Below are 11,611 nucleotides of genomic sequence, written 5' to 3' on the forward strand. Positions count from 1 at the left end.
ACAATGATGGCTGAGTGGAATCAAGGGTCCCAGTAAGCCACGAGAGTGTGACAGCAATTACAATACCACGACCCTGGAAGTAGCTCAACGAAATGGAAAGCAGCGGTTTAATGTGATCAGTTACGCCTGTGCTTTTCCTGTTGTGACATACAACATTGTCTGCTGTGGAAAGGGTCTAGTGGCCAAAAGCATGGCTTTGGGTCAAACATTTTTTTTTTTCATTCTTGAATCTTTGCTTTGTGCTGTGGTGTGAGTGCTCTGATCCTCTCAAAATGATGTAAAATATCAAAATCCAACCACCACTCATTTAACTCTGCTTTTTTGGGGGACTGGGTTTTGCCTGTACATCAGAACTGTACACTGATGTTTAAACAGTGTTGTATTACTGTGCCTCTTTTCAATGCTGCAACACAATAAACGTGACACTAATTTGGGGAAAACATACAAATACATTCCCTGTTTTTAAAAACATTTTCACCAAGTACAGGAGTCCAAAGTTGTATTTAATACCAAAATACTACAACTATGAGCAGATAGAGGATCAGAACCTTTACTAGCTCTACTAGCTCCAAGCCAATGGTGTCCTCACAAACTGATTTGAGTTTTAGCCCCTTCTGTCTACTGAAAGCTGAGTGATTGCAGCCGGGGTCAATAGCAGTAGGCTCCTTCGAGATGAACTGAGCCTCACTTGGAAAGTAGAGGCGAGCAGGCAGTAGCAGCAGGGGGCATTGACAAAAAACTGAGGTCAAGTCGGACAGTTTTCAGCCGCCTTTAAAGAATAAACAGGAAGTCAAAGAAACCGTTACATCCTGTTAGATCCGACCTGTAGGCTACTTGTAGTTGACCGACCTCATATGTGTTTGGAAATGTGGAAATGTGCATGTATCTGCATTGTATGCTATCTTTTGTTCTTTTTTTTGTCTGTTCGTTTTTATGTTTTCAATAAATAAGCATTTATGATTATCAATCACACAAGATATGTTTTTTAATTAAACCATCGTCGGACAACATGAGAATAGTAGCCAACAATCGGGCAAATAAATATTATAATTACACAGAAAATTTGTATTTCCTACAAAACGTGGTGTTTGTTGTCAAATCTAAGAGCCAATCAGCTCTTTGATCTGGCGACAGCCCGGCGTTTCCCATCATGCCCCGGGTCATGCAGTCGGTGAAAAGCAACTGCGGCGCCTGGCTCTAAAATCTGCGGGCGCCATGAATTATAAATAATACATAATCTAATAATAAATATATGTTCTTCTCACGTTTCAAGTAAAGTAAGCGCTGCATTTAAGAATAAATGAAAAATGCATTGATTCATTGAAATGAATTGTCCTGCAACTTTATATTCAGTTCATTCAGGTGTGAAGTGATGTCAATCAAAAAAGCCACGATATTATATTCTTGTCATCTTCTAAGAGGAGAAATTTGTGTGCAGGGACTTTATCGGTTGCTATTGAAACCACTTGTTTCAGCCTCATTCCCCCGCATGTTTACATCATTGTAGACAAGGAATTATGTGTTAGGATTCTGATCATATTGGGCTCTAACATTGTTTATTTTCTGTGCCTTGATTTCGGATGTGAGTGGGTGCGTTTGCTCAAAAGATGTGTCCTTTGTCTCTATGTCAAGCTTCACATTACCGCTTTTAATAAACGTCACGGTCTCTGAACATATGAGACACACTGGTTTTGAACGAAGAATTAACATTTAAGAGTCTGTCCATTCTTGTCACATTTCTCTTTGTGTAAATCTCACTGGAGTTGCGATGTTTATCAGAATACACATTTTTGATTGGCTGAGTAGCATCACACGATGTGATTTACAACGCATATAATTGGACGGTGTGTTTCCTGGACCGCTGAACGAGTGCCGTAAAGGTTAGAAAAGCTGCGCTGGTTAAAATAGAAGTGCTCCGTCAAAATGTAATAATTCTCAATTTTCTATCGGTTGTAGGTCCAGGATCGAGACACAACGGCATCTGGGTCTGGATCCGGAGGGCGGCCCGCCTATTAGTGACCCCTGCTCTAGAGGGACAAATAAAAAGTAGATGACCAATCACTCAAAGCCAAAGTGTCGTGACATCAAACACTGAAAAGAAATACAGGTCCTGTAGATGGTGTGCTCGAGATCAGGAGAAACGTTTTCACAAAGCAATAAAAACACGTGTGACCTCCAATAGTCACTTGAGGGCTTTTATGCACAGGACAGGGTCAAAAGGTGTCAGACGTCTCTCTGTGCACCACCTGTATTATGAACCTGACTATTGAACTTGAGGATCTTATGTGTTATATAGTGCTTATAGTTAGGGCTGGCTCTGGCTTGCCTTGGACCGGCCTATGGACAAACTGGTATAGGCAAAAACTACAGGGGGACTTCCTACACTGAGCACCTCTCTCCTCCTCTTCTTCACCTCCGTCTGTATGCATTGATGTCCCATTAATGCTCATTACTAACTTTACTTCTTCCCCGGAGTATTTGTGCTTTCTCGCCTCGCCCTTGTTATAACAGCAGCTGGATCTCCATAATCTGGACTGTCAAAAAACAGTTGAGAGCTGGCAGTGTGTACACAACCAGCTTTTGATGACTTGCCAATTTGCCTCATGAAGCATGCTTAGGATGTAATCAGTTTAGTTCTATGCTGCTAATAAGTCACTACTGGCATTGCCTCTTGTTTTAAGCCTTATGACATTAATTAATACTTGTGTTTGACGCACTATGCAGGAAAATCTTAAACAAATGAATTCACAATGTCTGGGTGTTTAAAGAGTGGCTAAATTAGATACTTACTAAAGTAGATATATCTTTTCAGTCTTTTAAAAAAATATATAAATAAGTAAATAGGTTACCGGTAATTGTAAGCTTATTGGACTTGCCGAATGATACATTTATTCTTTCTAAGTGATAAAGCGAAATATGGAAGTCAAATCCTGTTCCAAATAGAGTAATGTACCTTTACTGCTATCTTCATAGAACAATGTTTAAAGGCTCTTTGATCAGTTTTGGTTTCAACATATTCAAATTTGAATCCTATCAAAGGCAAATAATGTCAACGCAGTGACATTACCGAGTGAGTTTGAAAATAAAAGGCTAAGACCTCCCATCAACACTGTTTGACGCTGAGTTGGTCGGGGTTAACTGGAACTGGTCTCTTGTTTGGGTACTCTCAGAGAAAAACCTTTAAAAAAAAAATGAAACAAATCTGCCTAGCAACAAGGGCCGGTCCCCACAACTATAGCAGAAAATGTATTTTTTTGTTGATTGGATTTTTGGATCATTCTAGCTTCAGAGGCCCTCACAAAGAACTCAAAAACATGGCTCGCACCAGCTCATAAAGACAAGTGTGTGTGTGTGTGTGTGTGTGTGTGTGTGTGTGTGTGTGTGTGTGTGTGCGTGCGTGTTCAGTGAGTTGAAGAGCAGTTGTCGTTGACAGCTGCATGGGAGCAGGGAGCGAAAGAATCAAGTGGCTTCAAATAGCCGTCGTTCTCCTCATTCACCAGAGGACCCCTCCCCTCTTTCGCTCTCTCAGCAGCCACTAGTTTGAGGTTTGCGTTTCTTTTGTTGACATAGTGAGATGTTTCAGGTGTGATGGCGGTTGCCCCAGTTAGCATTATTCTCAATCAAAATATCCCTCCTCATTGTGTCTGCTCTGTTTACCCAATTGAGCCCACCAAACAGTTTTACATGAAATAGAATTTGATGACACTCGACATGGACACAGGAAATAGTTCTTCTTCAGCTGCTGCAGGGTTTTTCAAATGTGCACTTCAAAAAAAAAATCCAACCGCATAGAAAGTTGTTAACCTGAGATTTTTTAGACTATTGTGCTCATCTCTTCTGTGACTCAAGGATACGACCAAAATCAGCAGGCGTCACCGTTATACAGTTTGAATGATATTTAAATAACGGCTGAAACTGATCATCATTTTCATAATTGTATCTATTAATCAATCCATTATTTTTCAATGGATTGATTGATAGTTTAGTGTATAAATCGTAAAAAAAAAAAAAAAAAAAGGTGAATCATCAAAATCATAACCCCAAGGTGACATCTTTAAATGTCTTGTTTTGCATCAGTGCAGTATTCAATCATTTAAAACAGACAGAAGCAGCTGTTCTGCACATGTGAGAGGCTTTGAGCAGCAAATGTTTTGTGTCTCTGAATTTAAATCATGAACTGATTGTCAAAATTGTCAATTATTAGTTAGATAAACAGCATCTGTATGCTGTACTTTATGGTATATGTAAATGAATACACTGTGAACTTGTGTACATTGCATTACAGAACAATAGTGTACATCAACTGCACACAATTCCGTATGCATATACTGACTTTTTTGAGTCCACTTTATCTTTCCATATGCTCAGAGTTCGTACACAGTATAATTGGGACACAGCTAAAGTTGTTTGCAGCCGTTATTGGAAACACTCTGTGAAATCATTACTGAAATATATTTTGTTATCAGTCAAAACTGTTTAATTTAACTTTTACAGCGCCACAAAATACTGAGTGTTTTTCAGTTGACATTGAACCAATACTCCATGTAAACCAAAGTGTTTGGACTTCTGCCTTCACAGTCTGCCAAATTCTTGCTGTGCGGCCTCCTCAACACCAACACGGCCTTTCCTCCAGCCACAACACTCCCAGTGTCTGTTACCCAGTTGTCCCAGTGAGGCAAGTCCTGCCAAGTCCTCAAGCGCTTGTCTTTGGAGTTTGACAACACATGTTTCTGTCCGTCTGTCCCAAGACTTTTTTTTTCCAGTTTAGGAATGTTGTCCCTGCCTGTTACAGAAGCACAAAGAGTCTTGTCTTTGTCCACATCCGTCAAGATCAGATTCTCTGTCTCTCCTACGCGAGTCCACTTTTGTTTCCACGCTCGTTTTTGTATCCACACTGTCGGCATTCAGCTCAGCAGGACTGCGCTGCTGCTGCTGCTGCTGCTGCTGCTGCACAGGCCTCCGTAACACCGAGCTGCAAGTAGACCAGAAGCAGTTACAGCACAAAACTGCCGCGTGACAGATTTTTCAGTTTCTCTGTCAGTCATCCCATAACATCAGCAGAGCAACAGCAGGAGTGGCGGAAAGAGGCTAAAGCTGAAGGAGTGAAGTGGGGTCGGGGGGGGGGGGGCTCTAAAACCAATACAAATCCTTGCTCTTATCTTGTGCCTGCAGACCTGAGAGAGGAGGAAAAGAAAGGAGGAAAAGAAAAGGCAGTGGAAGGGAAGAAAAGGCAAGAAAAGGGAGATTAGAACAAGAAGTGCAAATGTCTTGTTGATAAAAGCAGGAGGAGTTGCCCGAGGCAGAGAGGGGATGAAAGAAAGACAGCAACAGAAAAGGAAGTTTACAGCTGGTGTTAAAGTGCTGATTGACAGTCAGTTTGTTGGTTCAAACCACTTGTGGTAAGTTGATCTGAGGCAGGGCAGGGGGGGGGGGAGAGAAAAAAATATCTTTATTTAAATCTGGTTTCATGCTTTGGTGTTGCATGGTCATACTGAACGTCTTTATTGCTGCTTTCATTTAAACACTTCAACAATTATAACGAGTTCCCTGAATGGTGTGCATTTCACAGACAGGTGTTGGCCCAAACAAGCAGGACGTTTTTTTTACTTGGTCAACATGGAATAGTGAAAATGCTTCCAAATCTGACTCAAGCTTAACTGCGCTGTCGCTATTTGCAAAGCTTTTGGCTGCTTTCAATGGTGGTTTTCACATCTGTTGAAGATGAAATGGCCGCACACGAAAACTCCAATCATTTCAATGTTTGGACCACACCTGGTGGTTCTGCTGAGAACGTACATATGTATAAACGTTGGTTGTACTTTAATATCATCAGAGTTTAGTATGCTGTCATCTTGTCTTCCAATTGCCAGCTCATTTTTTGGTGTGCAGTCACCAAATAACATTTCACATCTTCTATATATATAACCAGTGTTGTGCAAGTTCACACCTTACAAGAGAGTTCACTTCACACAGTTTACATTTTGAATTTTGAACTACATGTTTATCAACTAGTTCATGTTTATTTGTTTGTTTGATAGCGGATGTAAAACCAGGCGTGTGCATGTAATCTGATTGCAGAGAAATCATCAAAGCATTGTTGCTCCTGAAGAAGTATTTCTGCTAGACGTGCACCAATGCGGTCACGTCAGCATGGCACTTTGATGAGGAAGAGCTTGTCGAGTTGCCTTCTGAGAATTTGCAGAGATGGAATAGACGGTAGACTGACGTCGCCGATCCTTTGAATGCACCAGTTGTGCCGTAATTGCGTCGTTAACTCAACATCTCTCACGTTCGCTTTTCATTAGTTGCCAACGGATACGTTCACCAAAAATATGAGCGCATTCCTGTTCTGTCGTTTGACTTTTTAAACCCAAGAAACTGCTGCATATCTGACAATTAATGTCCATCGGTTAAAAAAATGTAATGTTTTGGGGTTGTTCTCAATAACTTTCACAGTGACTTGATTTATGAAACACAACATTTGACAACAACCAAAGTGCGTTTGATGCCTAAACCACGAGGTCTGGATGGACAAATCCCAGTGTTAACATTTGACAACACAACATAATAGGGAAAACAATTTAGCATTATATAAATGTAAATGTAATGTAAGCATATAACCTCACAAAATAAGAATCTGATAATCGAATCTGATCAACATGTAAGTAATCACTGTGCTTGCTGTTGAAACTTTCGGGTTTTAGATTAGAATTGGCAAGAAGACCACTAAGTTGTTTTTTCAAAAGTTTGAGTGATGACAGATGATGTCATCCTGTTTCTTCACAATTTGCTATTTCTGTCTACTTTGTATATCTATTGAAGAGAAGAGGAATTTGTCCACTGTTGATCTTCCTGAGGTTTCTTTCTTTTTTACTCCCTATTAAGTTTTTCTTTGTATGAAGGACGTGTCCTGCACAGATTGTAAAGCACTTTGATTTTCTGCTACGCTTTTCATAAAGCAATGACAATACCTGTGTCCATGTTGAGTCCGATCTCTGCTCCGGCTCCGGTGAAGGCGCCGCTCCAGGCCGAACTTGTTCCAGACTCCCCCTTCCCTCCCAGGTCACAGGGTGAGGCGCTGGGCCCCGGTACCGAGCTACCGGACGTCAGACGGTGATGAGGCCTCACCGATGGCACCAGCAGAGAGCTGTAACGCGGGTCGAACGCCGTGCCGTACATCTCGTGAACTCCCGGGCGTGGGTATGCTGAGCCCTGGCTGCCTATGGCGCCTCCTAATGAGTACGGGTGGTGGTGGTGATGGTGGTGGTGATGGGACGGGTGCCAGGAGTCTGGGCTGGGCTGGTGGAGGTGGCTGTGCAAGGAGGCGGAGGAGTACGGGTCGCCAGGGAATGGGAGCTCTGTGTGGGGAGCCGACAGAGCGCTGCCCAATGCGGAGGAGGCCGATAGCTGGTAGGAGCTGTTCCAGAAAGACGGAGGGAAACTTCTCTGGCTCATTGGGAATGATCCGTCTATGAGGACAGAAATCCACACAGGTACGTTATTAAGGAAGCTCGTTCACTGAGGCTGAAGCTTCATTCTTGCCCTCAGAAATAGTTTGACAAGGAATTCTTATCACACAGTCCTTGCTTGTTTTTCCTGAAGCTTTAAACCATATATTGTGGCCACGATATCTCATAAAACTGTTCCTCTTTAAATGTGTCTTTTGGTGTTGACTGACCAAAAAGAAGAAAACTATTTTGACAATTGATTCCTCATTTTCAAAGCAACAATGTGAGTGACTCTTAAATGTGATTTGTCTGCTTTTCTCTTATTGTTATGTATCATTGTGAATGTATTATCTTTAGTATTTGGACTGTTGGTGGAAGAAATACGTTAACGAATATAATGAATAGATTCATGGACAGTGAAATAATTAACACAACTTTGAGGTTGTAATTTAAAAAAATACAGAGATGTCTAGTTTAGAGAGAGCATACATATTGTATATCCCCATGCAGAGTAACAATAATACTTGCATGGCTTGAAAAAAGGGCTTTTATATTAAAGTTTTAAAACTACAGTCCTCGTCAAGAAATGATTGACTGGAAACACTGATAACAATGCAAAATCTTCGTGCTCATTTTTTGCCTTTTTTTGTTTCTGGTTGGATTCAAAAGTTGCTAAATTACACAAAGGTGCTCGAGAAAGGAGATGACAATAAGTGCAAGTTCGCTGTTAATAAGAGAATAAGCATACCAAGAATATTATAAAGACATACATCTGTATGACTTATTATCACCCCCTTATATTTATAAAAGTTTAAGTTTGAACAAGTTCAGCATTCTGTAACTGCTGTAGCTGAAGAGATCAGTAATGCGATCAGGAGTAAAATAATCACCAGTTTCAGGGATGTGCGACAGATCAAAGTCTGTGACAGAAGCACTTAAAGGAATATTAAAAAACTGAGAAATTCCCGGGAAATACTTTTAACTGTGGTATTGATTAAAATTGTAAAATTCCTATTACATGTATGAAACACATGCAGCGCTCCAAATAAAGAGAAATAAAATGAACCAAAAATGAAGTAAATAAAAGCATATCCCAAATCCAGCTGCCGTAAAGATATTTCATTGCATACAGTCCTCTATTTGCTATGCGATATTTCCACCATCTCACGATTTGATTTAACTTTATATTAAACTCAAACACAAAGCCAGAGCGGAAGCAAACTGCCGGCTAAGTAACAGCCAATATAATATACAAAAGCTAAGGCAGCTGTTACATTTATAGATAGAATATAGTATTCAGCCAATGCCATCTAACACTGTGGAAATAGAGTTTAATTAATCGCATACTTGTTCATGGGTAACCCCTAACCTCAACTCAATCCAATTCTGATTAGATTTTCACACAAGTTTAAATACAGTTTGATATCTAATTCTGGTTTCAGGGGAGTTTTAGAATATAAATATTCAAAATCTACTTAAAACACACCGAATAGTAGAGCAACAGCTTCAAGTGTGCAGCGGCCATCAAAAACCAGTGCAACTCTACACAAAAGGGAAGATTTTGTAGTTCAGATCTGAACTCTTGACTCAGTGAAGCAGAAACATCACCGGAAAGTTCTCCTGTTTTTATATTTTATATTTTATATTTAATCAGATGTTGCCTGGTGGAAACTATGACGGTCCAAGATAAAGTTAGTGAATCCTGGAGAATGACCTTAGCTTTTAACAGGCTCAGTCCTACAATATTAAATCACAAAGAGCAGAGACTCAAATTAAACACATTCGCAGCACAAACACACCAGAATTTCCCAAAAACCATGAAAGCATTTCATGAATTTCACTGGTGAAATAGAACGTCAAGACGGTCTTTCAGAGGCCTTTTTCCACGCTGACAGACACACACTGAGGGACAACACGCACACAGGAACACACGCACACACACACCTCTTACGGCCTTGTGGCTGCTTGGGGCAGGGTACACGGTTGTGTGGCTCAGGGCTCGGCTGAAGTGCTCGTCCACTACGGCGCTGATGTCTCCCTGGAAATAAGTGAAGAGGACGCAGCGGGAGCTCAGGTACTCGGCTCCCGGCGGCAGCTCCTTGTCCTCCTCTTTGATGGCCGGGGGGCCTGGGGGTCCAAGCCGGCTGCCGCTGTCCTGGGGGTCTTGCATTTTGGTATACAAGGCCAGTTTCTGAGGACACGCAGATGCATGTGCGTGTCATGAAAGTGTGTTTATCTAGTGTCCCGTTGGAACACTATCATTTTGCATAGACTTTTTGCTGGTGTTTTAGATAAAATAAAGACTTAAACCAATATGTTATTTGACCTCTAAATCTCATCGGAATGTTTTTTTCTAACTGACACAAAATATGATACATTTATTTGTTAACAAGTGGCTGTTATTTAAAAAAGAAAACAATTTACATTCATGTTGACATTGTTAATGAGCGCTAATTACAACAGTGCACCAGCCTTTTAGTTTACCACTGTCTCACTGTTTGCTGTACACACATATGCTATCTATGAGAGTACAATCATTTTCACACATGACTTCTCACCTCATTGCTTCTGCACACGACTGAAAAACTCACTTTTAAAAATATTCATTTTCATTTTTTACTTACTTTTATAATAAATAGAAAAACATAAAGTCCAGATTATGGTGAAAAAACTATATGCATATAAAATGAATTTAGGTAGACATGGAACTTTAACGTTTTTTTTTATAATTAATACTAACAACAAATGTATAAAACAAACCAGACAAAATAAGGGATCATACAAATCTTGCTACAGTTTTTTTTAAATAGATATTTTAAAACTGTGTTATAAACTGGCTGATCCAGAGTCAGTTTGGGTGACAGACAAAGTTAGTTTTGGCACTATGTGAAATATGCCTGGATGTTGACTGCGAGGTTTTAAGAGAGTGGAAAAAGCCCTTTAACAGGTTTGGAAAGGCCTCACAAAAATACCTGCCTCTCTCAAACCGTCCACTGACATATAATTGGTTTTCATCCTAAATTGTGGGTTCAACTCATTCAACATCGTAACACAAGGATGGATAATGCTGTTGACAATTTATTGTGCAGTACAGTTCTTTCTGTAAAACCTCTGCGAAACTCTTTAAAAACGTGTACGACGCATGGAACCCGTCAGTTTCACAGTTTCTGCGTTTTTTTGTTTGTTTTTTAAAGTAAAAAATAAATTAAAAAAATTTCTTTACTTTCTGCTTTTGACTTTCAAAAACCTGACTAAAGAAAAAGAACAAACGATGTGTTCACGGTTGTATTAAGTAGAACACTCAAAATGAGATAAATGAAAACAAAATGAACAGGTGATCCAAAAGAAAGTGTTACACCGCGCTTTGCACGCTGGATCCTCTCTGCAAGTAAGATTTATTTTTGAAGATATAGAAGATATTAAGTGTTGTTAATGACTGAAGGACTTTAATGATTACGTTTTATAAATGTTATCCATATGGCTGAATGATCAGTATGGTTAAAGTTTTCTTTACATGATAACACATATATAAGTCCTCTGTGCAGAGATAAGTAGAGCATGAGCGCTTTAAAGATTATATGTGATCCATACCTGGTGGTGATAGGGGCTGTAGGAGGAGAAATAAGGCTGAGGACCAAACACTTTGTACATCACATCCAGGCAGCTCATGGCGAAGAAATCACGGAGAAGAACCAAGCTTCATTTAGAGAGCAGGTCTGTTCAGAAGGAGAGGAAACGGTAATCCCGGCGGCGGAGGACACAGTGGACAATGAGGGTCTCTCTGCTGCGCTGCTCTGCGCTCTTTACGCACTGTACTGCGGCAGGGCGCACAGAGGGGAACCCCGTCCACCCTCCTCTCTCCACACACCCAGCCTGACGCCTCCCTCCCGCCAATCAGAGGCCAGAGCTCCACCTCTGCCTTAATGGGCTTGTAATTACAGGACACTATAGCGTAGCATCCACAAAGCTAGTTTAACTCAAATATGTACTAAAAGAAAGGTTCGTAGAGTAAAACAATTGTAATAGTGGAGCAGTTTTTAAAAATATTTTTGCCAATTTCACATCGAATGCTGCTGCATTCATGTTTCTGTATGAATTTGTGTGCACCTTGACAAAGCTATTATCAGGAGATCAATTTATGTAAGGTGTTGGTCATGTTACAA

At 40.4% G+C, this 11,611-nt stretch overlaps 1 protein-coding gene across 2 annotated transcripts; it reads right to left on the reverse strand.

Moving 5' to 3' along the window:
* Positions 1–4,465: 4,465 nt before the first annotated feature.
* On the reverse strand, positions 4,466–11,261 carry vgll2a (vestigial-like family member 2a). Of its 2 annotated transcripts, none has more exons than XM_079290601.1 (4): positions 11,040–11,261; positions 9,393–9,639; positions 6,972–7,469; positions 4,466–4,972 (listed from the first exon to the last, which is right to left on the reverse strand). In XM_079290601.1, exons 1-4 carry the CDS (start codon positions 11,115–11,117, stop codon positions 4,905–4,907), a joined length of 891 nt encoding a protein of 296 aa, XP_079146727.1. In that variant the 5' UTR covers positions 11,118–11,261; the 3' UTR covers positions 4,466–4,904. The 2 variants fall into 2 exon arrangements, with proteins under 2 accessions (XP_079146727.1, XP_079146728.1); XM_079290602.1 differs by having other exon boundaries at positions 4,466–5,174.
* Positions 11,262–11,611: the final 350 nt, after the last annotated feature.

Source organism: Melanostigma gelatinosum (assembly GCF_949748355.1).
Source record: "Melanostigma gelatinosum genome assembly, chromosome: 19".
NCBI classification, from domain to species: domain Eukaryota; kingdom Metazoa; phylum Chordata; class Actinopteri; order Perciformes; family Zoarcidae; genus Melanostigma; species Melanostigma gelatinosum.

Bases quoted from the DNA above. Each gene is read 5' to 3' on its own strand.
- vgll2a (XM_079290601.1), bottom strand. From the start codon at position 11,117: ATGAGCTGCCTGGATGTGATGTACAAAGTGTTTGGTCCTCAGCCTTAT. The intron at 7,470-9,392 runs GTGTGTGTGTGC...CTGTCCTCATAG, and splicing joins CAGCCACAAGGCCGTAAGAG to ACGGATCATTCCCAATGAGC. The intron at 4,973-6,971 runs GTATTGTCATTG...GTCTACTTGCAG, and splicing joins CGGACTCAACATGGACACAG to CTCGGTGTTACGGAGGCCTG.